The following is a 26,118-nucleotide window of genomic DNA, read 5'->3' on the forward strand; positions in this document are numbered from 1 at the left end:
AGGATTGCTATAATTCTCCAACTCATGGAGGGTTTCAGGGAATACCTTGGGGATAGACGCACCTAACAACCCCACTGCCCTGTGGCTGACCACTTCAACTCCCCCTCCCATTTCACCAAGGACATGCAAGTCCTGGGCCTCTTCTACCACCAAATCCAAGCCACCCGACGTTTGGAGGAAGAACGCCTTATCTTCCACCTTGGGACCCTCTAACCATATGGCATCAATGCCAACTTCACCAGTTTCCAAATCTCCCTTCCTCTCAGCTCATCCCAGATCTAACCCTCCGACTCGGCACCACCCTCTTGTCTTGTCCTACCTGTCCATCTTCCTTCGCACCTCCCAACCAATCTATCACTAATAGCTCCCACCTGCATCCACCTATCACCTTCCCAGCTACCTTTCCCCAGCCCTACCTTCCTATTTATCTCTCAGCCCCCTTCCCCTCCACATTCCTGATGAAGGGTTAATGCCCAAAACGTCAACTCTCCTGCTCCTCCAATGCTTCCTGACCTGCTGTGCTTTTGCCACACTTTTCGACTCTGACTCTCCAGCATTTGCAATCCTCATTTTCTCCTACAAGCAAAATATTGCAGATGCTGGGTATCTGAATAAAAACACAAAATGATGGAAATACTCAGTACATCAAGCAACATTTGTGGAATTAAACAACGTTAATGCGATAAATGTTTAGCAAAAATCAGGTAAGGTGATTTTTTGTTTGTTTCCGTGAGTTATCTCACGTAATTCTCTGCAACTGACCTCCTTGTGTACACATCATTCACCTTCTTCTGCTAACTGTACTTAACACAAAGCTATGTTAGTGTAAGGGACTGCTATTCTTTCCCTAATGCCCAGTTTGCATAACGTCTCATCAGTGTTCAGGACTAACCTTATCCCATCTTGGCTGACTTGGAAAGACAGACTTGATTGACATGACACAAATTCCCTAACTGCAGGCTCTGAACCTTCAGGCCTGACCCCAGAGTTGCAGAACCCCTAAATTTGAGCAGCCCAAGCAGCAAACTGACTACATTCAAAGCCCTGGAATGAGATCAGTTACTTCCCTTGACTAGCTATGGTGGGACACACTGAGATATGACATTCCCCTTTGATCTGACTGAGGACTACTCCATTTAGACATTGAGACATGGTCATTTGGTTGATGCACATACAGTGTGTCTGCTGCGTAGGCTGCTTGCACGTGGTGCAGACATGCACTTGACATAGCGCATTGCCATATGGCAACTTATCCACACCCTTGAATAATCACTGATGGCAGACTTGGGAAGCCACTTGACTTTGTATCTGTTGTCAAAGGCAAGGCAAGGTGACCCTGTAAGTTCTGAATGAGGCAGGCAAACTAAATAGGCAACGCTAGGCAGAAATGCTGTGAGCGTCCAAGAAGTGGCAAACTGTGAGAGATCTAAGAAGTCAAGCGAAGACCACTAAGATGCACCATGCCTCTCCCTGCACTCAACTGTCACAGAGTCATAGAGATGTACAGCATGGAAACAGACCCTTCAGTCCAACCCCTCCATGCCGACCAGATATCCCAACCAATCTAGTTTCACCTGCCAGCACCCAGCCCATATCCCTCCAAATCCTTCCTATTCATATACCCATCCAAATGCCTCTTAAATGTTGCTAATGTACCAGCCTCCACCACATCCTCTGGCAACTCATTCCATACACGTACCACCCTCTGTGTGAAAAAGTTGCCCCTTAGATCTCTTTTATACCTTTCCCCTCTCACCTTAAACCTATGCCATATAGTTCTGGACTCCCCGACCCCAGGGAAAAGACGTTGTCTATTTATCCTATCCATGCCCCTCATAATTTTGTAAACCTCTATAAGATCACCCCTCAGCCTCTGATGCTCCAGGGGAAAAAAGTCCCAGCCTGTTCAGCCTTTCCCTATAGCTCAAATCCACCAACCCTGGCAACATCCTTGTAAATCTTTTCTGAACCCTTTCAGGTTTCACAACATCTCTCCGATAGGAAGGAGACCAGAATTCCATACAATATTCCAACAGTGGTCTAACCAATGTCCTGACAACCCTCAACATGACCTCCCAACTCCTGTACTCAATACTCTGGCCATTAAAGGAAAGCCTTCTTCACTATCCTATCTACCTGTGACTCCACTTTCAAGGAGCGATGAATCTGCACTTCAAGGTCTCTTTGTTCAGCAACACTCCCGAGGACCTTATCATTAAGTGTATACATCCTGCTAAGATTTGCTTTCCCAAAATGCAGCACCTCGCAATTATCTGAATTAAACTCCATCTGCCACTTCTCAGCCCATTGGCCCATCTGGTCAAGATCCTGTGTAATCTGAGGTAACCCTCTTCGCTGTCCACTACAACTCCAATTTTGGTATTATCTGCAAACTTACTAACTGTACCTCTTATGCTCGCATCCAAATCATTTATGTAATTGACAAAAAGAAGAGGGCCCAGCACCGATCCTTGTGGCACTCCACTGGTCACAGGCCTCCAGTCTGAAAAACAACCCTCCACCACCACCCTCTATCTTCTACCTTTGAGCCAGTTCTGTATCCAAATGGCTAGTTCTCCCTGTATTCCATGAGATCTAACCTTGCTAATCAGTCTCTCATGGGGAACCTTATCGCTCACCTTACTGAAGTGCATGTAGATCATATCTATTGTCTGCCCTCATCAATCTTCTTTGTCACTTCTTCAAAAACTCAATAAGTTTGTGAGACATGATTTCCCACACACAAAGCCATGTTGACTAACCCGCATCAGTCCTTGCCTTTCCAAATATATGTACATCCTGTCCCTCAGGATTCCCTCCAACAACTTGCCGACCACTAAGGTCAGGCTCACCGGTCTATAGTTCCCTGGCTTGTCTTTACCGCCCTTCTTAAACAGTGGCACCACGTTTGCCAAACTCCAGTCTTCTGGCACCTCAACTGTGACTATCAATGATAGCCTCAGCAAGAGGCCCAGCAATCACTTCTCTAGCTTCCCACAGAGTTCTCAGGTACACCTGATCAGGTCCTGGGGATTTATCCACCTTTACCCGTTTCAAGACATCCAGCACTTCCTCCTCTGTACTATGGCCATTTTACAAGATGTCACCATCTATTTCCCTACAGTCTATATCTTCCATATCTTTTTCCACAGTAAATACTGATGCAAAATACTCATTTAGTATCTCCCCCATTTTCTGTGGCTCCACACAAAGGCCACCTTGCTGATCTCTGAGGGGCCCTATTCTGTCCCTAGTTACCCTTTTGTCCTTCATATATTTGTAAAAACCCTTTGGATTGTCCTTAATTCTATTTGCCAAAGCTATCTCATGTCCCCTTTTTGCCCTCCTGATTTCCCTCTTAAGTATACTCCTACTTCCTTTCTACTCTTCTAACAATTCACTCGATCTATCCTGTCTATACCTGACATATGCTTTCTTCTTTTTCTTAACCAAACCCTCGATTTCTTTAGTCATCCAGCATTCCTTATACCTACCAGCCTTACCTTTCACCCTGACGGGAATATACTTTGTCTGGATTCTTGTTATCTCATTTCTGAAGGCTTCCCATTTTCCAGCCGTCCCTTTACCTACGAACATCTGCCTCCAATCAGCTTTTGAAAGTTCCTGCCTAATACCGTCAAAATTCCTTGTACCAACATTACAATGAAAGGTGTGAGTGTGATCCAAAGTAGAGAAGCGTATTTCAAGCAAGTCGGAAGTGAACCATGAACACGCAGTGAGGTGAGTGCAAGCCTGATACCAATCTCTGTGGTCAAGGTTGGGGAGGGAGTGGATGCAAGTAGTTGTTGCCCATGCAATATGCCTGGAGATGTTTTGCTAACCAAATGTAAGGAATTGTCACCATCTGCCTTCTAGGGAAATAGCAAATTGCTTGTCAATGAGGCAAGAATAGATAATAATGGGATGTTAATGAATACAAATAGGCTTCTTTCTGCTCAATGGTGAGCTTCTAAGCTCACCTTGAAAACCGTGGTGGAAAAGAAAATCTTCTCAACATCAAGGGTCTCATTTTTCTGATCTTGCCATATTTTGCCAACTGACTCGCTACTGACCACATTTTTTGGGGGCTGGGAAATTTCAAATCAATATTTCACTGCCAGTGATCAGAACTAAGGAAACTTAGGATTTGAGCAAGTTAAAGGCAGAAAGGAGAGCAAAACAGCAGGTAGAATTGACCCAATGGGCCAAATGGACAATTATGGCTTATTAAATCTTATTGCCTTATAGAAGATTGCGAGGAGCACTGGAGGGATTACCAACAAAAGATTTCTCAGCGTAAGGGTTTATTTTAGCCTCTCTTCTTGCCAATATTCAAGGCACCAAACAGTCCTTCTGTGTACAATAACAACTTCCTTGTATTTTCTCCAGTTAATAGATTGCATTCATTGCCCATAATGCAGTCTCTTTTATACTGGGGAGACAAAATGCAAACAGTGTGATTGCTTTGATGAACACAACCATTCTGTCTCCAAGTATGACCCCAAATTTCCAATCATTTATTGTTTAAATTCTCTGCCTTATTCTCATTCTGCTCTTTCTGTCCTGGACCAGACACAGTATTTCAACAAAACTGAACAGAAGCTCAAAGAGCACAACCTTATCATTGACTAGACATGCGGAAGCCTTCTAAGCTCCATATTTTATTCAAGGATTTTACATCACAACCCCTGGCCTGGAATCGGATTCTGGGTAATCCAAGATGAAGGATGGGAAAAATTTCTGGCTGTAACAGCTGCTCCTTTTTTGAGGTATTTTAGATGTTGGAGGTGATTTCCTCGAATTCCAGGAGCAGCAATTACTGTTTGATATGCAGTTACATTGTTTTGGAACTTTGGAGAAAAAAGTAGTCAAAACAACAGCACTTTTAAAAGGGAGAGGAAGAGACAAAGGAAGCACATGGTGAGGTCAGTGCAGGAGAGAGAGAGAGAGAGAGAGAGAAAGAAACCCACATTGCTAACTAACACAGCAGTGAACCTGCACAGTTACTGCCTTTGCTGTTTAATTCAAGTATCGCTGAACATCAGAGTGAGTCTGGGAAAATTTACAAACAGTGAAATTCACAACTAATCTTGTGGAAACATTTTTGGAAGAGGTCACAGCACAGAAACAGATAAGTGATTAGGTGAATATTTTAAGCATGGCCTTACAGTAAGTCTGCAGTAGTGATTAGAGTGGGTTCTATCTTGATTATATGTTTTATTGAATATGTCTCTTGATTAAACTTAAAATATAAGCCATAAGTATTAGTTTAACCTGGAGCAGTGTTTTGTTATTTTCTGGGCCTGTAGATTGAAAGAAGCAAAAACGGCCATTAGTAGACTGATATGGTCTTCTTGTTGGATGTGGGATTTTAGGGAGAGTTTATAGGTAACTGAGTATTATATCTGCAATAAATGCCATTGGTTGCGAATCCTATCAGATCGAATAGATCGTTTGGAGAGACAGTTAGAGACAATGAAGAATTTACAAGAGCAAGGAGATGTGATGGACGGCAGTTATACGAAGGGGGAAAAGTCAAACAAGTATACTGTTTTGGAAAATGTAGAGGGGATGGATTCTCAGGGGAACATAGCATGAACAGCCACTTTTCTGGTATTGAGACGGGCTCTAATGCAATGAGGGGTACGACGGGTTCTAAGAGATCGATTCCGTTAGGGGACTCTATAGTCTGAGGTACAGATAGACGTTTTTGTGGCCAGCAGCGAAAAATCAGAATGGTGTGTTGCTTCCCTAGTGTCAACATCATGGATGTCTCAGAGAGGGTACAGAATGTTCTCACGGTGGAGAGGGGCCAGCAGGAGGTCATTATACACATGGAACCAACAACATAGGAAGGGAAAAAAGTTGAGATTCTGAAGAGAGATTACAGAGAGTTAGGCAGAATTCAAAAAGAAGATCCTCGAGAGTAGTAATATCTGGATTACTCCCGGTACTATGAGCTAGTGAGGGTAGGAGTAGGAGGATAGAGCAGATGAATGCATGGCTGAGGACCTGCTGTATGGGAGAATGATTCACATTTTTGGATCATTGGAAGCTCTTTTGGGATAGAAGTGACCTGTACAAGAAGGACAGATTGCACCTAAATTAGAAGGGGACTAATATACTGGCAGGGAGATTTGCTAGAACTGCTCGGGGGGGGGGGAAACCCAGGGGCATAGTGAGGAAAGAGATCAATCTGAAACTGGTACAGTTGAGAACAGAAGCCAATCAAACAGTCAGGGCAGTTAGGGACAAAGCAGAGAACAAGGTAAGACTGATCAATTAAACTGCATTTATTTCAATGCAAAGGGCCTAACAGGGAAGGCAATGGACCCAGGGCATGGTTAGGAACATGGGACTGGGATATCACAGCAAATACAGAAACACGGCACAGGGATGGACAGGGACAGGACTGGCAGCTTAATGTTCCAGGATAGAAATGCTACAGGAAGGATAGAAAGGGAGGCAAGAGAGGAGGGGGAGTGGTATTTTTGGTGAGGGACAGCATTACAGCTGTACTGAGGGAGGATATTTCCGGAAATACATCCAGGGAAGTTATTTGGATGGAACTGAGAAATAAGAAAGGGATGATCACCTTACTGGAATTGTACTATTGACTCCCTAATAGTCAGAGGGAAATTGAGAAACAAATTTGTAAGGAGATCTCAGTTAACTGTCAGAATAATAGGGTGGTTATGGTAGGGGATTTTAACTTTCCAAACAGAGACTGGTACTGCCATTGTGTTAAGGGTTTAGGTGGAGAGGAATTTGTTAAGTGTGTACAAGAAAATTTTCTGATTCAGTATTCAGTACTTACTAGATAAGGTGCAAAAGTTGACCTACTCTTGGGAAGTAAAGCAGGGCAGGTGACTGAGATGTAAGCGGGGGAGCACTTTGGGGCCAGCGACCATAATTCTATTAGTTTTAAAATAGAGATGGAAAAGGATAGACCAGATCTAAAAGTTGAAGTTCTAAATTGGAGAAAGGACAATTTTGATAATATTAGGCAAGAACTTTCAAAGGTTGCTTGGAGGCAGAAGTTCACAGGTAAAGGGATGGCTGGATAATGGAAAGCCTTCAGAAATGAGATAACGAGAGTCCAGAGAAAGTATATTCCTCTTAGGATGAAAGCAAAGGCTGGTAGGTGTCGGAATGCTGGATGATTAAAGAAATTGAGGGTTTGTTAAGAAAAAGATGGAAGCATATGTCAAGTGAATTCTTAGAAGAGTATAAAGACAGTAGGAATATACTTAAGAGGGAAAACAGGAGGGCAAAAAGGGGACATGAAATAGCTTTGGCAAATAGAGTAAAGGAGTATCCAAAGGGTTTTTACAAATACATTAAGGACAAAAGGGTAACTAGGAAGAGAATAGGGCCCCTCAAAGATCAGCAAGGCAGCCTTTGTGTGGAGCCGCAGGAGATGGGGGAGACACGAAACAAGTATTTTGCATCAGTGTTTACTGTGGAAAAGGCTATGGAAAATATAGAATGTAGGGAAGTAGATGGTGACACTTTGCAAAATGTCCATATTACAGAGGAGGAAGTGCTGGATATCTTGAAATGCATAAAAGTGGATAAATCGCCAGGACCTGATCAGGTGTACCCTAGAACTCTGTGGGAAGCAAGGGAAGTGATTGCTGGGCCTCTTACTGAGATATTTGTATCATTGATAGTCACAGATGAGGTGCAGGAAGACTGGAGATTGGCTACCGTGGTGCCCCTGTTTAAGAAAGGTGGTTAGGACAAGCCGGGGAACTATAGACCAGTGAGCCTGATGTCGGTGGTGGGCAAGTTGTTGAAGGGAATCCTGAGGGACAGGATGTACATGTATTTGGAAAGGCAAGGACTGATTAGGAACAGTCAGCATGGCTTTGTGTGTGGGAAATCATGTCGCACAAACTTGATTGAGTTTTTTGAAGAAGTAACAAAGAGGATTGATGAGGGCAGAGCATTAGATGTGATCTATATGGACCTCAGTAAGTCATTCAACAAGGTTCCCCATGGGAGACTGGTTAGCAAGATTAGATCTCATGGAATACAGGGAGAAGTAACCCTTTGGATACAGAACTGGCTCAAAGGTAGAAGACAGAGGGTGGTGGTGGAGGTTGTTTTTCAGCCTGGGGGACCTGTGACCAGTGGAGTGCGACAAGGATCAGTGCTGGGTCCACTACTTTTCATCATTTATATAAATGATTTGGATGTGAGCATAAGAGGTACAGTTAGTAAATTTCAGATGATAGTAAAATTGGAGTTGTAGTGGATAGCAAAGACGTTTACCTCAGATTACAACATAATCTTGATTAAATGAGCCAATGGGCTGAGAAGCAGATGGAGTTTAATTCAGTTAAATGTGAGGTGCTGCATTTTGGAAAAGCAAATCTTAGCAGGACTTATACACTTAATGGTAAGGGTCTGGATTAGTGGTGCTGGAAGAGCACAGCAGTTTAGGCAGCATCCAAGGAGCAGAATGGTAAGGTCCTAGGGAGTGTTGCTGAACAAAGAGACCTTGGAGTGCAGGTTCATAGTTCCTTGAAAGTGGAGTCGCAGGTAGGTAGGATAGTGAAGAAGGTGATTGGTATGCTTTCCTTTATTGGTCAGAGTATTGAGTACAGGAGTTGGGAGGTCATGCTGTGGCTGTACAGGACATTCATTAGGCCACTGCTGAAAGATTGCTTGCAATTTTGGTCTCCTTGCTATCGGAAAGATGTTGTGAAACTTGAAAGGATTCAGAAAAGATTTACAAGCATGTTACAAAGGTTGGAGGATTTGAGCTATAGGGAGAGGTTGAGTAGGCTAGGGCTATTTTCCCTGGAGTGTCGGAGGCTGAGGGGTGACCTTATAGAGGTATATAAAATCATCAGGGGCATGGATAGGATAAATAGACAAAGTCTCTTCCTTGGGGTGGGGAGTCCTAACCTATAGAGGGTATAGGTTAGGGTGAGAGGGGAAAGATATAAATGGGGCCTAAGGGGCAATGTTTTCACGCAGAGGGTGGTCTGTGTATGGAATGAGCTGCCAGTGGAAGTGGTGGAGGCTGGTACAATTGCAACATTTAAGAGGTATTTGGGTGGGTATATGAATAGGAAGGGTTTGGAGAGATATGGGCCAGGTGCTGGCAGGTGGGACTAGATTGGGTTGGGATATCTGGTCGGCATGGACATCTTGGACCGAAGGGTCTGTTTTCGTGCTGTACATCTTTGTGACTCTAATCCCTACAGTGTGGAAACAGGCCCTTCTGCCCAACAAGTACATACTGACCCTCCGAAGTGTGACCCACCCAGAACCATTCCCCTACTACTCTACCTTTACCCCACACTAATGCACCTAACCTACCCATCCCGGAACACAATGGGCAATTCACCTAATCTGCACAACTTTGGATTGTAGGAGGAAACCAGTGCACCCAGAGGAAATCCACGCAGGCACAGGGAGAATGTGCAAACTCCACACACAGACATTCACCCGAGGCAGGAATCGAAGCCAGGTCCCTGGCGCTGTGAGGCAGCAGTGCTAACTGCTGAGCCACTGTGCTGCCCCAAATTTAGTCTTGTCCTTCTGCACTTTTTTTTGTTTCTGTCTCATTTTCTCGATATTTCCTTTATTTTGCATTCAGATGTATTTTGTTTTCAGGCTCCTACCATTCAGACTTTTCCTTATTTGTCCCATTACTGTTCTGTTTAACCTTGCAGCTCGAAATGTTTTCTTTCATCTTGGGTGTAATTATTGTGAGACACAGATGTTGGGAATTGTGGTGGTGAGGTGGGTGTGGTGAAAAGTGTCATGATTGGATCAAGGTCAGCTAGTTGGGCCTCATAGAATATGAGTTTCCTGATTGGGGCTGTTAACCTGGTCCAATCGGGGAGTCCTGGCTGACAGACATAAATTGGGGTGTCAGGAGTTCTATTCACTCTAGAAGTCAGCTCTGAGCTAGCTGGCTCGGTGTCATGTACTATGCATGTGTAAATAAAGGGTGACTTGGTGATGGGTGACTTGAGTTAGTTCAGAAAGTGGTGGTAAAATGCCAGGAAACCCTGTCAGGATGGCATTCAACATAATCTCACTGCCAGTGAGGTATCCCAGTGGCTGGATTGGCAGACGCTCAAGTTGCACAATTGTGCCCACCTGAGCTCCTGGTATTTTCCAGAGGTCGAGCAATCCCCTATCCGTGAAGTGAGGTGAGAAGCTGTGAGTAGACAGACTCCCAGAAGCTTCCAAGGCATTCTGGATTTGACAGGTGGCAGGCAGGGGAGTCAAGGGTAGTTGAGCTTTCAGAGCCGCAGGCTCTATGGTGAAAGGAGATGCCACCAGCAGTAAATAATACTTGTGCCCCAACACTGTGGCTATCACACCTCTGCCCAGTCTCCGGACACTTGCTCTATGAAGCATTCATTAATGCTCTCCCTTCTCAGTGCAATTCAATATGGTGCCCATCTCTCTTGCTGGTGCTGTCCTGATAATCTCTGATTGAAATAGCAACATTGAAAGCCCACTTGCAAACTAAATTGCTAACTGCCCCACCTGCAAGCTGTTAATTTCCCCCTCTTGCTCAAGCATGCCAGCAACCAGAAATCATCCTGACAATGAGAACACCAACACTTTAGCAAAACCTCCCCCTTCGACTCTTTTGCACTCTATCCTATCACAGATACTTTTGTTCTCCCTTGCAACCTGCCACTGTTTGGTCTGCTCGTATTTTTTTTTCACATTCTCTTTTATAGTTCTATATCACATGCAGTGCTATTTGTATTTATCTTCCAAAACCATGTTGTATTTCCATTCAGAGAAGGAAAAATAGATCATAGCACAATAAAATGGTGCAGCATAGATGGAGGCCATTAGGCCCATTGTCTTTGCTGCACCAGCTTTTTGAAGGAGCTGTTCAATTAGGCTGACTGTCGTGTTCACTGACATAGCCCTGCAAATCATTCTCCTTTGAATATTTATCTGTTTCCCTTTTGAAATATTTGAATTCAGGAATGTGGAACAAAATACTTCCAGATGTCATGGGGCCTTGAAAATTAACAGGTCTAGAATGCACAAGGCAAAAAGTGAGATCATAGATATTCCAGAATTTTCCCTGATTAATCTTTGGTGTGCAAGAAAAAAGGAATGGCTTTGTAGAACCTTTCATTAGCTGATGAATTGCGGGTGTAGATTCCATGATTGAGCAAATTGCACATTATCAAAATAACTCATGGAGCCTCTGTTCCTATTCCTCTGCCAATTCTCACTGTAACAAGCTGCAGGGAATTGTTGGAACAAGAACAGCCTTTCGTTGCTCAATGTTCATGTTCTTACAACTCTCTGCAGCTTGTTACAATGCAAAATTGACATGATACTTGTGCAAGTCTCCCCTATCTTTTAAGTGAATGTTGTGGAGAAGGAGAGAGTAGAAATGTAAATTTAAGAACAGAGGGAATTGCTCGTCATTTGCATCCTTTTCCGATATCAGACTGGATTCTCCTAGCACTCTATGAACTGCAGTCATACTCACTGAGCGTTCTGCTTATAGGTAAGATTATAAAAATAGCATGAAGCCAATAAATTGTTAACATTAAAAAAATTGATTACCATGCAATATTAAGCCATTTATGATGAATTATCGAGTCAACTTATCATGAAAATTATTCTCATTAACTGCATAGAATTTCATACAATATTGATTCAATTATTAGACAGATCTTTTATGTATCACACAATAAAATCTACTTTAGCTGACTAAAACATTGTTTGACATAAAGTCTTAAATATATATATATGTCAAGAAGAACTTTAATCGAGCATGACAAATGTTTAATAATTACATTAGTCTCTTACAATTCAGAGCATTAGGAGAATTGGATACACATGATATGTCCTTATGATATTCATTATCTCTGCCCTTTAATCTTAATACAAACAGGAATTCAAGTTATGTGTCACCCAATTGGTTTGACGAATATGGGAATGCTCTTATGCTGGCTCAGAAGATTGTAGCTTTTTTCATTCTTCTACATGGATGTAAGTATCTAAGATGAGCAAATGATCTACTATCGAAATATATCAAGAAAATAATGACTTACAAAAACAAATTTGTTAAATTCGAAACATCTTAGTCTTTATTAAGTTCTGAATAATTTATGTTCTTCTAAGTGAATCTGCCCTGAAATTAGCTAATTTGTATACAAATAGTAACAATGCAAGTTTCAATTCATCTTCCTTTTGAATTTAGAGAAAAAACAAAATTTCTAAGATCTAAGTACTGAAGTGCCTAAGACACAAATTATGAATGGCCTATATTTCATACAATTGTTTTAACCTCCAGATAGATGCATAAAACTTCAAAATTCTGGAAAAGGATCATCTGCTTTTAATATAATTATTTAATTACATTCTGGTAGATTTATTTTACTGTATGTCCCCCTTTTAAGTCCTTTCAACTTTAATTACTAAGTACACACTATTACTAGCCAAACAGTTGGTGGTGTTTTCGAATTAGATTGAAGTTAACATTTCAAAAAGAAGAATTAAGATTTGGAATTCCTTAGTATCAAGACCACTGAACTCAGTTGCAAATACTTTGCAACTTACTAAACCTTTTGGTTCAAATATTCAGTTGAAGACATTCAACTAAGATACACTGTAGAGAATTTACAAACCAACATCTCTAAAACCATAACCAAAAAAATGTTTCTCTGAAGCTTTGCTCCATAATGATTCTTTAAATGCAGTCACAAAACTATTGGTCACAATATTTATTTTTTTCCAAAATGTTTTAAAGATAAATGGATTTTTATTCAGTAAGGGAATCAAAGGGTAGAAAGGTGGAGTTGAGGAATATCAGATCAGCCATGATCTCATCAAACAGTAGCGTTCACTCAATGGACTGAATAGCCTACTTCTGCTCTTTCATTTTCTGGTCTTATATGTAAAGACGTTGTAAATAAATTATTGTCTATTCGAAGGTCTAAAACACCTTAAGCATTGTTAGTGGGATATTTTATTATTCAGGGATGTTCGTGTGGGGGCAAAAGTTAATGCCCACCCCTGTGAGAAGAGGCAGGAAGATGATGGTAGAGAACTCATTTCTTTCCATCATTGTCACAATTTGGACTGTGGCAGGAGGCTTTCCTAACCTGCTGCCAATTTTGCCCCTAAAGTGGGCTATTTATACGCACAATAATTAATTAACAGTCTCATCTCACCACCAATCACCCAGCAGTGGGTGTGGGGCCTCGCTATGTGGGGAAGTGTGAAGAACAAACCCCTGAATATTGGTTTTCAGGCACCTGTGGACAGGGGATCCTCATTGCCAAGCACCCAGACAGTCGCTCATTGTGACCCTCCCCATTGCCACTACTCACTTGTGCCTGGGTCCTTGGCGATCTTTGTATTTGAGTGGGTGCAGCACTGGCCACAATGGTGGTACTGAGCATAAAAAGCTCCTAGTCTTTGATTAGTTGACAACTCTTGCTGAGCAGGATCTATAACTCTAGGGTTCTTTGATTCTGAGGAAAGGTGCCACTGTCCATTTCAGACTGACTCAGAGGGTGACAGATTTCCAAACGGCAGGTGAGATCTTTGCCACCTGCTTTAACTACCACTTTAGAAGAATGGAACTGCCAGTGCAATAGCAAATCTTAGATCCAACAGATGACAGCAGTGTCTTCATTGGGAAGAAGGTAATCATTTCAGAAAGATAGTGAAGAACTGATTTCCATGCAATCTTAAGTAATTTATGATGAAGCATCAAGTATTCTATCATTAGAATTATTCTCATTAACTGCATCATATTTCATACATCGTTGATTCAATTATGAGGCAAATCTTTTATGTATTATACAATAAATCCTACTTTAGTTGAGTAATAAATTATGTGGCATAAAGTCTTCAATATACATATGTCAACAAGAATTCTAATCAAGTTACTGAACAGAATTTACATAAACCATTTATCTTTGATTTCAAAAGTCAGAATTTGAGCCAATCTCAAGCCAACTCATAGAAAATGTTCAAAAGTCTCATAATCTATAATTTTTATTGCACGATAGACCAAATAGGTTTTCTGGAGAATGACCAGTAAATGGTTAAGTGCTCAAATAAAACAAATGGCACATATTTTGCGTTAACAATGATGGGTTGCTGTCATTACTTCTCTGAATTGAATAATGAAGTCCACATGGACCGTGTTCAGAGGAGGTTCATGAGAATGGCCCCAGGAATGAAAAGCTTAACATATGAAGAAATTTTGAGGACTCTGGATTTATACGCGATTGAGTTTAGAAGGATGAAGGGGGAATCTAATTGAAACATACAGAATACTGAATGGCATGGATAGAGTAGATGTTGGGAAAATGTTTCCATTAGTAGGAGAGACTAGGACCCAAGGGCGTAGTCTTAGAGTAAAGGGAAGACCTTTTAGAATGGAGATAAGGAGAAACTTCTTCAGCCAGAGAGTGGTGAATCTATGGAATTCACTGCCTCAGAAGGCTGTAGAGGCCAGGTAATTCAATATATTTAAGATGGAGATAGGTTCTTGAGTATCAAGGGGATCAAGGGTTAGGGGGAGAAAGTGGGAGAATGGGGTTGAGAAACTTATCAGCCATGATTGAATGGGGAGAAAGCTTGATGGGCTGAATGGCCTAATTTCTGCTCCTATGTCTTATGGACTTATGGTATGTGCAGAATAACACAGAAATTCAAAAGTTGTTGTCACTGATTCTATACCTCACAAGAGAATGTGGGGTTGAGGTGAAGGGCCTGATTTTTGCCATCGAGGCAGGAAGCTCAAATTGTGAAATTTCTTGATTCAGCAGATTTATCAACATATATAAGCACTTTGCCTGTTCATTTTTGCTCCGGGGAGGTGGGAACAGGTTTGTCAAGTCAGCCAATCCAGATATGGCCACAGAAGCAGATAAATGCCAAGTCAGGTTGATTAGAAAGCCTTCCTCAGATCTCCAAAACACTTTCCCAGTTGGATTAAAGTTTGTTGTGTCCATTAACTCTCACCCTTCACACCTCACCCCCACCCCTCATTCACTCTTTGTTATATCTATGCTCCTAATGCTATCCCACACCTTTTCCAGCATCCTATTCTCCATCCAGTTTCCCCTTGCCTCCTCATGTCCATGCTCCTTCTAAGCTCCTTGCATCTTCCAAGCCCAGAAATCCAGTACGCAATATAGAATCAATTAACCATACAGTAACAACCAAAATTCTGAAAATGGAATGAAAAAAGCCTATTGAAAACTTCGTTTTGAAAAACTGTTGCTATTCTATAAAATTCAGTTAGAGAGCTCCGTTATAGTATTAATAACAAAAACTTTACCTCACTTCATGCCTTTAAATCTTGTTCAAATAAAGAAAATGACAATGAAATCAGTTCAAAGAAATAACAACTTCTTATAACCCCGCAAATATGTTAATCAAAGCAACTTGACTTCAACTGAGCTCATCAATTAGAGTGCCTTGGAGTTTAACCACTAATCATATGGCAATCTGGAGACGTTGATTGTGTGGTCATCTGTTTCTGGTGAAATAATTCACAGAAGCCTCATAATGAATGCTTTGCTGAGCACCATTGTACACCATGAGTTTCTTTACACAAGTGGAAATGAAGGGTTTGTTTCGATTGATCAAGACAATTAAGAGGTCTGAATATTTACTTGGACAAAAGCTAAGATACATGGAGTGAGTAAGGTTTCTGTTATTGTTATTGTTATTAGATGGCTCCGTCAGATTGATAGTGTTTTATAGTGTTCTGTGTCGAAAAGTGTGGTGCTGGAAAAGCACAGCAGGTCAGGCAGCATCCGAGGAGCAGGAGAGTCGACGTTTTGGGCATAAGTCCTTCATCAGGAATGTAAACCCTATAATTTTACAAGGTTCTAAGAGCAGCATTGTTATTTCAATTAGATTCTTTCAAGTTTTTTCTTGATGCATATTAAGACAACTTTTTTATATGGTTCTATGGTACAGACTATTTGAATAGGAATGGAAGACATGGAGGGAGGATGAAAGAGGCATAAAAGACATAGTGGGACAAGAAGGGGACATGAGTGAAACCTGTAAACATACCTCACAAAATAATTCTGGATCCAGATTATGGTTTGTGATTCCTCTGATGCCCCGTGACATATGTATCCTCGAGAACCTGGCCCAACTCCACAAAAATGGCGGGAGGTGATCGTGGGGACGGGTATAGAAGGTGTCCATTCCTGCAACAGACCCAGCCTAGGTCAGGTGTGCAGGATTCAGGAATGGGAATGGGAATCTCACAAATGGCTACTGTCTACTATTTTCAAAGGATTCTGGAGTCAGCCTGACTGTGCAAATTTCACCCATACACTACGTCCAACCCCACTCCAAGAATGGATTCAGTAGGAAATCAATTGAATTGGCAGAAACTTCCTTTTTTATGTTGTTGTCTTGCTGTTAAAACAGAACTTGAAAAAGTTGCAATATTATGAATGTGGTGCAACTTGGTTGTTAAAGGCCTAGAAATTTCATAATCACTGTTAACACAATCACTGACCCCAAAAAAAAAATAATATTTGTGGATGTCAAATTTCTCCATAATAATGAAATAAAACTCCCCACTTTCCAATTTTTTCAATAAAGTTACTTATTCTTTATTTTAAATGATTGCCTTTGATTAAGAAAGAAGTTATTTTGCCATCTGAAAATGAAAATTCTAAGTTAATTAGTATATTAAATGCTTTTGATTTCCTGGTTTGCTGTATGTGAATATTTAACAGTGACTGACTGCTTACTGGCTTGCTGACATCATGGCTGCTATATGGCAAAGACTTTGCAGCAGATTTTACACTGTATCAGGTAAAGACACAACTAAGGTACAGCAATTACCTTGGTTGGCAGCATGGTGGCTCAGTGGTTAGCATTGCTGCCTCACAGGTTTGATTCCAGCCTCAGGCAATTGCCTGTGTGGAGTTTGCACATTTTCCCTGTGCCTGCTTGGTTTCCTCCTGGTGCTCTGGCTTCCTCCCACAAACTGAAGATGTGCAGATTAGGTGAATTGGCCATACTAAAATTGCCTGTAGTGTCCAAGGATGTATAAGTTAGGTGCATTAGTCAGGGGTAAATGTAGAGTAATAGGGTAGGGGAATGGGTCTGGGTGGGTTACTCTTCAGACGGTCGGTGTGGACCTGTTGGGCCGAATGGTCCGTTTCCACAATGTAGGGATTCTATGACTACTAGATCTCTGTGGGTAGTGTTCTCATAGGTCAGCAGCATGCAATCTATGTTCTCTACTGAATACAAAAACCTAGCAAATTAAATGCTTGTAACATTAAGGCTCCATATTCTGGATTAGTGGTGCTGGAAAAGCACAGCAATTGCTTTTCCAGCACCACTACTTCAGAATCTGGTTTCCAGCATCTGCAGTCATTTTTTTACCACATTAAGGCTCCAATCCATTGATATAGAAAATATCTAATTAGAATTAAAGTGAATTCTTAGTTGTGTCATAAACACTTTGAAACTGATGATTTATGTCTTAAAATGCACCATTCTATTTCTCAGTGTGTACATCTATGAGTCATGTTCATCGATCCAATCCATTATGGAAACAGAGTCCACTAAGTAACCGATGGTGGTGTGCTGCTGTCATTATTGCGTAAGTGTAACTATTGCCAATAGTTTTAATAAAAGAAGATTTAGTTTATCATACAGATGCAGAGTGCAGTAAAATCTGATAGACTAAACTACACACAATGAAATATGCAGACCCTAGAGAACAGGATGGAACTTATAAATTTGTTACAGAATAGAATTCATTTGTGGAAAAACTAAACTGCAGTAGAACAATTCCTGAATGAATTATTACTTTGTCCATTTAAACTCTCTTGCAGGCTAATCATGGACACTCTAAATGTCAACAAATGTGAAAATGAAGACAGTCCAACATACATACACCCCCCACACCTGTTTTTCTTGTGCAGATAAACCTGCCACCTCCCACCTGCCCTGCCCCACTAACAGAAAAATGATCCTGGGGTGGGGGTCTATCTGAGGAAGTAGGCAACAGGAGGGTATGCAAATCTCTAAAATAAAAACAAAGAACTGCTGATGCTGGAAATCTGAAAATACAAACAGTAAGTGTTGGAGAAACTCAGTAGATCTGGCAGCATCTGAAGATCGGGAAGCAGCGTTAATGTCTCAACTCATGCAAATAGGGTGCATTGAGATGATGCCCAGACAGGGAGAAAGAGAGAGAGAGGGAGGGAGAGAAAGAGAAAAGGGAAAAATAAAGAGATTGCAGATGCTAAGCTAAGAGAGTATAATTGCAAAGAGGGTGCTAATACTTTGGCTGTGCTGCCATATAAATGAGACAGGTAGGTTCTAATAGACCCCCCTCCCCCCTCATCTTCATTTCTTGTCGATATAATGATGATCACTCATGGAAGAGTGCATCAAAAGAAATAAAAAATGTAAAAAAAATGCAAATGCTGTAAAAATCAGAAACAAAAACAGAAATTGCTGGAAAAGCTCAGCAGGTCTGGCAGAATCTGTGGAGAGAAATCAAAATTAATGTTTCAGGTTGAGTGACATAAAAAAAAAGTGACTGTTTCAGAGTTTTGAAGTCTGAGAAGAATTAGTTAGATTAGGATGCCATACATCAAACCTTTATTTCAATACTTAACTTGTAAGATGAAGAAAGAGTATTTGAAACTTATTAGGGACAATGACTACTGGCAATAGCTTTACCAATAAAATAGATTAAAAAGGTTAATTGAGGAAGAGAGGTTTTAGAGATTTGACCCGAAAAAATTGCTCATTCATTAGATAACAAGCTTTTTTTTCTGTAACTCATCCCAGAGTAAAGACTGGGGAGGAAGTTTGATGTTCCCAGATATGTCAGCAGGATTCAAGTTTTCTTTGAGAGCTAAGAGATGCTGAGATTGAGATGAAAATCTTTTTCTGACTTAAAGCAATATGAGCTTTTTGAAGGTAGCATTAATAATGGAATAGACATGGTGCTTCTAATGGGAGTTCAACTTGGATATATGAAGACTTAGTAGAGCTTGTGATCGATGTTAAAGATGGGAAATGTTTTCAATTTCACTTCAATATTTTAATTCTGTTTTGTATTTAGGTTTCTTCTTCATATGATTCAAATAAATGTAGCCTACCACATGTGGGATAATAAATCTTCACATCTTGTTTTTCACATCTTGGACATTCCAACAGCAACTTGGCTCCTTGGTTTCCTCTGGCTGTTCCCACTGATGGTTATTAATGAATTTCTTAAACTTCATGAAATTAGGTGAGAACAAAATCTAACACTTATTTTGCAGAGTTTGCAAATTCATAAATTCAAAGGGAATTTGGATTAGAAAAATATTTTCCAAGCTACTATGTTTGAAACAGAAAAATGCATTAAGATAACAGCTCATTCCTCCACTATCAGAGTCATGTACATTCTACATCTGTTTATTTCCAGTGATAATTTTACTGATATGCTGAAGCTGTCACATGATTATGGTCTCAGACCCAACCTGGCATCTAAGAAAGCAGTTTTTGTGCAGTGCTAGTTTAATCTGTAATGATATTTGATCTGACTCCTCTATTGATTTGTTATTGGCGATTTAATTTGTACCAGTATAATGTGCTATTAACCCAACAATTAAGAAAAGTCCGTGCGCAATTGAATGAAGTATTTGGCTCCTCAAGTACTGCATTTTATCACAGATTATACCGTTAGCAATTGCTCCAAGGAACAGACACCAAAAGGCTACACTGACCTTACAGCTTCCTTTGCATGTCACCTACATGTACAAGAATGAATATGGAATGAGGAAATGTTACTTAATTCTTCCAAAAAATTAAATATAAGTTGTCCTAAAATTAGACCTTCTTGCATTGCCTACAATAGCAATGGCACTGTTTGTAAACAGGTTTCATCCTCCATTACTACTTTCTTTTAGTTTGGCAAGTTATTCACAGCTTCTCTTCTCGCCTACGTTTTTTCAAGTTTCACCTAGTCATCATTTTGCATCACAAGCAGCAACAGAGCAGCACAGTGGCTCAGTGGTTAGTACTGCTACTTCACAGCACCAGGGACCTGGGTTCAATTCCCACCTTGGGTAACTATCTGTGTGGAGTTTGCATGTTCTCCTTGTGTCTGCATGGGCTTCCTCCCACAGTTCAAAACATGTGTAGGTCATGTGAATTGCCCATAGTGTTAGGTGCATTAGTCAGGGGTAAACTTAGTGGGGTGGGTTACTCTTCAGAGAGTCGGTGTGGGCTGAAGGGTCTCTTTCCACACTGTAGGGAATCTATTCTAAATCTACTGATAACCCTACCACAAAGTGCACTATACACCCACTAATATTTTCACAAATTGAGCATTTGATTGCTCCATTTAACAAAACTTCTGGCCATCAATTAGCCTATAATGGGAATGCACAAAACATAGAGACTTCTCCCCATGTCACCTTCTCTCACAAGGAGCATGCTAAAAATTATTCTGAAATAGAAACTTTCTCAGATTTTGATGGTTTGAACTCATGGGACTCAGTTCTACAAAACTACAAGCCCTTTCAAGGCCAACTGCAATCTTCTAATTAAATCCAGATCTTGATTTATTCCTAGCCATTTTATCTGACTCCTGCCAAGGTTCTAGTGAGAGTTTAAATGAGCAAGTGAATTTTGCTCCATTCTTCACAAGTTTACAAGATATGTGCAAACGAGGAGAGGCATGATAGTGCCAAAAGCACCAAGAGCTGCAGTACACCATATTTACAGCACCGTAATATTTTATAAAATAAATGAGCTCTCTTTAATTTTCTGCAAGCAATGCAAGGGAGATATGCTTGCCTGAATTAAGCTGCATTGTTTCCATTCTCTCCATTTGCAGATCATGTTTTATTATTTCAGTACGGTAAGTAACTGGACAAGGAATTGAGAGGACAAAAGAACAGAAAATGCTGAAGAAACCCAGCAGGTGTAAACATTCTTAAGAAAAATCATAATGGACTCACAATGTTAGCTCTGTTTCTCTCTCCACAGATGCTGGCAGACCTGTTGAGGTTTTCCAGCATTTTCTCTATTTGGTTCAGATTTCCAGGGTACACATTATTTTGCCTTTATTTAAGGAATCAATAGGCCTGAAATAATAATCCAGTAAATGTACATTCAACTCCCATCATTACAGTTTGATAATTTAAATTCAGCTTTGAAAATAAAATCTGCAAATGAAAAGCTCATGTCAGTAATAGTGTTGATGAACCTGCTGGATTGTCATTAAAAACCCACTTGGTACACTAATCTTCTTAGGGAAGGAAATCTGCTTTCCATGTCTAGCTGAATCTGTATGTGGCTCTAGCCTTCACCAGTATGGTTGGCTATTAACTGCTCTCTGAAGTAGCCTAGCAAGCCACTTCATCACATCAAACTGCTCAAATAGAAGACCCATGGTAACCTTCTTACAGCAACAAAGGACCAAAAATGCTGGACTTGGAGGCAACATCCACATTCCAGAAGTTCATGATTTCCTGTGGCTTCCCTGCAAATCAGTCTCCTTTTTAGTTTGATACAATCTGTGAAATTGACCACTTTGCCTTAATTATTTCCACGTCATGGCAACTTTTCCACTTTTTAAATCACGGATTACTATATCATAGACTCAAAGGCAAAATGAAATATAGGAAATAAACTGGAACAAATGAAAGAACAAATCTGTGAGCAAGACTAATAAAAGCCTCAAATAAGTTATGGTAACTGATAAATAAAGAGGCACAATTACATTCGATTTCAGGGAAGGAAATAATCTGTGAACCTAAGCTTAAAATAAGCCTCAACCATAGGAAGAGATCCCAAGTCATTATCAGAGTTCTCATTTGCTACAACTTTGTAATTAAAAAAATCTAAACTATTGGTATCAATAAATATCTGTGTACTGATGTAATTCTAGATTTACAGACCTTCTGATGCTCTCAAGTAACATAAGTAGTATGACTTGGGCAAATAAATATTAAAGGAAGCAGAGTTGAAACATACCAATGTACATTCTATCCTTCATAGTTAGTGATTAATCTTTCAACATGCTAAAATATTACCTCCAAGAAATCATACATTTCCACAAGAACATGACCTTTGGAGCAGGAAATACACTAGTCTGCCACTGACAATGACAAAAGGCAAAGAATAAGAATGCATTCAATGGAAGAGACTGGTAATAAATCCCAGCAATGACAGAAAGGCTTACAATCTGAGAAATGATATTATCCGAACCACAGATTAGTGCCTGTTTCAATTGTAATGAACACTATTAATGATTCAAATAAAAATACAATTTTTAAAATATCATTCAACTTGTTCAGAGAAGGATCAAAATAAGTTATTAAAAAAAATAATTTTATTATAAATATGATGGAAGATAAATATTTAGAGCTCTCCAGTGTTTTAATGATAAGCACATGTCATCCGAACATATGAATTAGGAGCAGGTTTAGGCATTTTGGCACCACTAGCCAACTCCACTATGTAATAAGATCATGGCTGATCTCAGTGTGGCTTCAAATCCACATTCCTGTCTACTCCCAGTAACCAATGACTCCCTTATTAGTCAAGAATCTATCTACCTGTCTCATCAAAATATTTAATGACCCTGCTTCCAAAGACTCATCATCTGCTAAGAAAAATTAACCTCCTCAGCTCCATCTTAAATGGGAAGCCACTTATTTTTAAACTGTGATCTAAGTTGCACCATAAATCGACTAAGTGTCAATTTCAGAGAGTTTCATGGAGGGACTCTCTCCAGGAGCTCCAACAAGTTATCTCATACAATTTCCACAGCTCATCTCATCATGTACACACAGCACCTCTATGGTGCTGCTTTCGTGCTCTTATGCACTCACTGGTGGTGGAGGTATTTACCACTGCCAAGACCTTCCACGATTTTCATCAGCACATAATACTTAAAACTCAGTTGTGTACCAGCTCAATTGTTGCCAGCCATAAAAAGCCCTTCACAGTGCATATAATGGGAATGAAACAAAAGGAAAAGCCTCTGACGGTATGAGTGACACTTTGTTGGAAATTGAAGATCAAATTCATAACTCTATTGTTACTTCATCTGGAACCCCTGACCCTGACTGCCCCAAATCATTGACTGACACATCCACACTCCTGCACCGAGATCAGACACCGCCCTTGACTAAATATGATGGGACCCCCTGACTGGCAATAGCCCCCCTTGACTTGACTGACGACTACTCCTCTTAGACTTTGAGAAACCATTTGGTTGATGCACATTCTGTATGTCTGCTGTGTAAGCTGCTGATAGGTGTTGTAGGTGTGACATTGATGGGGCACGATTCATACAACAGCATGCTGATCATTATGACTGACCACTCCTGGCAGACACGACAGGTTGCTTGACTTTGTATCTGCACTAAAAGCAGAGGCAAAACAGAAGTACTGTGAGCCTGAACGTGGAGGCAATGTCCACAAAGAGAAGGCAGTAAGCATCCAAATAGGAGCAAGGTGAATGAATACTTAAAAAAAGGAAAGAACTCTGAGATGCACCTTGCTCCGTTGCAGGAAATGTGTGCCTGTTCCGGTGTACAAAATAGATGAGCTGCAGACTTGTAATGAGTAGTGTCAGTCAACTCCAATGGGGAGAACTGTATTCTAAATGAGGTGCAGTTATGCCATGATCATTTGGTGAGGCCTATGTCTGTCTAACACCAACTTCTGTGGATTGGGGTGCAGGCAGTCACTGCTAATGGAGCATGGCCAAAGATGTTGGGGAGCTGCTGGTTAAGATGGAGGTCCAGTGAAGGCAATGGTGAGCTGCAGCTACCTGGTCACGACTCTGACTTCCATGTTGGGAATTGTTGCCATTTAGTTTCTCTTCACCATATGGGGGAATGGCAATTTGCAGATAAATTAGATGAGAATAGGTAATCATTAAATATTAATGAATTGAAATAGCTCATTAGCAAACTTCTAGATGTTGAGAGGTTGCAGAGGGATACGGGTGTCCTAGTACATGAATTGTATAAGATTAGTATGCAGCTACAGCAATTAATCAGGAATATTAATAGAATGGTATGTTTTGTTGCAAAGGGAATTGAATGCAAGAATAGCGAGGTTATGCTTCAATTAAACAGGGCATTGATGAGACTGTATTTGGAGTATTGTGTTCAGTACTGGTCAGTATACAAAGAAGGATCTTAATGTGTTGGAAGCAGTTCAGAAAAGGTTTACAAGACTAATACCTGGAATGAGCAGATTGGGTTATGAAGGATGGCTTAATGGACAAGGCCTTTATCCTCTGGCATTTAGAACAGTCCAAGGTTACTTAATTGAAAAATATAAGATCCTGTGGGGATGCAGTTGGATGGATGTCAAAAGGATGCTTTCTCTTGTGGGAGAAACTAGAACTAGGGGTTATAGTTTAAAACAAAGGATCACCTGTTAAAAATGAGGAAACTTCTTTTTCTCTGAGGGTTGAAAATCTTTGAAATTCCTTTCTGCAAAAGGCAGTGAATGCAGAATCTTTAAATATTTTTAAGGCAGAGGTAGGTAAATCTTTGATTCTCAAGGGGATTAGAGATCATTGGGAATAAACAGGATTGTACAGTTGAAGTTAAAATCAATTCATCTTATTGAATGGCAGAGCAGGCTTGAAGGACCGTATGATCCCCTCTTGTTCTTTGTTTGTATGCTTTCATATTCATACCTTACCATTAAAACATTAAGTTGAAAATCAGACTTATTTTTCTTGACATTCTAAGTCTTATTTTTCTGATCTTGCCATATTTTCCCAACTGACTCCCACATCATTCAGGGGACTGTGAAAATTCAGGCCTGTGTCCCATTGTTCTTGTCTTTGTCATAAAGGAAAATATCCTTTCAACATCCACCTTGTCAAGACCCCTCAAGATCTAAATGTTCTGCTAAGATTGTCTCTCATTCTTCTAAATTCCAATGGATACAGGCCCAGCCTGTCCAGCTTTGTCTCACATGGCGATTCCCTCAATCCCAGTATCAATCAAGTGAACTTCTATTAGTCAGTGAAATACAGTTGAAATGTGTCTGTGTTTGATCTGCATTGATAGTAATGTTTTAAGAAAGAATTGCCATTTCACTGCACAGAGTCATTTAATTAACTTCTGTAAATGTTAAGATTGTAATTTTGAATTCATTTTTATTTCCTCGTGCTGTTACCTTTTCGTCTTAGGCCAAATATTATAGCATTTACTTTTATGTTTGACATCTTTGCACTTGCTTATTGTTAAACTGTATCATTTACCTCATGTGTGGTTTTCAAAGCATAAATGTGACTGCTATCTTCTTCATCCATTCCCAAGCCTTCCTGATCTCATACAATAAGGCCAACCTTTGACATAGCAGATTTACTTGGCTGACACATTTTTGTCATACGGTTAAACAGGCATAATGTACCTAAGATTCAAGACATTTTTCAGTAGATTATCTAAGAGGAGGATGCACAATTTAAAATGCTCCAGTGAACAAAAGTGAAACATTATTTCCTATGCTGTAATTCTTTCATTTAACATTCTGTTCTTTATAAATCTACTGTTGTGTTCAAGTATAATTCTGTTGGTACTCTTGCCTCTGAGTCAGAACATTGTAGGTTCATAATAATTTATCCTTCTAATATCCGAAGATTTTGTACCTAAGATGGCATGAAGGACTGTAATGTTGAACTTTTATTTTTTTATTTTTCTAATTTACTCCTAAGATCCTGTACCTAGGTACCCTTGTACCTAAGATGGTGCTGTCAGTGGTGACTGTAAACTTTTCACTGAACTCATGTGAATACATGACAATTAATTCTAGAGTTATAGAGTCATAGAGATGTACAGCATGGAAACAGACCCTTCGGTCCAACCCATCCATGCCGACCAGATATCCCAATCCAATCTAGTCCCACCTGTCAACACCCGGCCCATATCCCTCCAAACCCTTCCTATTCATATACCCATCCAAATGCCTTTTACATGTTGCAATTGAACCAGCTCCACCACTTCCTCTGTTGCCCTGTAGGTCTCTTTTATATCTTTCCCCTCTCACTCTAAACCTATGCCCTCTAGTTCTGGACTCCCCAACCCCAGTGAAAAGACTTTGCCTATTTATCTTATCCAT

General features: G+C 40.4%; 2 protein-coding genes across 2 annotated transcripts in view; both read left to right on the plus strand.

Moving 5' to 3' along the window:
- LOC122560527 (transmembrane protein 94-like) overlaps positions 1 to 3,586 on the plus strand; it is a 49,595-nt gene extending 46,009 nt beyond the window's left edge. The window contains exon 12 of the transcript XR_006314760.1: positions 3,560 to 3,586. The gene's annotated coding sequence lies outside the window, so the exon portion shown is untranslated. The remainder of the gene's footprint in view (positions 1 to 3,559) is intronic.
- LOC122560426 (transmembrane protein 94-like) overlaps positions 1 to 26,118 on the plus strand; it is a 149,146-nt gene that overhangs the window by 96,987 nt on the left and 26,041 nt on the right. Inside the window, exons 16-19 of the mRNA XM_043711059.1 lie at positions 3,683 to 3,741; positions 11,903 to 12,000; positions 17,521 to 17,614; positions 19,094 to 19,264. Of these exons, the coding sequence (XP_043566994.1) occupies positions 3,683 to 3,741; positions 11,903 to 12,000; positions 17,521 to 17,614; positions 19,094 to 19,264 (422 nt within the window). The remainder of the gene's footprint in view (positions 1 to 3,682; positions 3,742 to 11,902; positions 12,001 to 17,520; positions 17,615 to 19,093; positions 19,265 to 26,118) is intronic.

The sequence above is a fragment of the Chiloscyllium plagiosum genome, chromosome 21, assembly GCF_004010195.1.
Source record: "Chiloscyllium plagiosum isolate BGI_BamShark_2017 chromosome 21, ASM401019v2, whole genome shotgun sequence".
In the NCBI taxonomy this organism is placed as follows: domain Eukaryota; kingdom Metazoa; phylum Chordata; class Chondrichthyes; order Orectolobiformes; family Hemiscylliidae; genus Chiloscyllium; species Chiloscyllium plagiosum.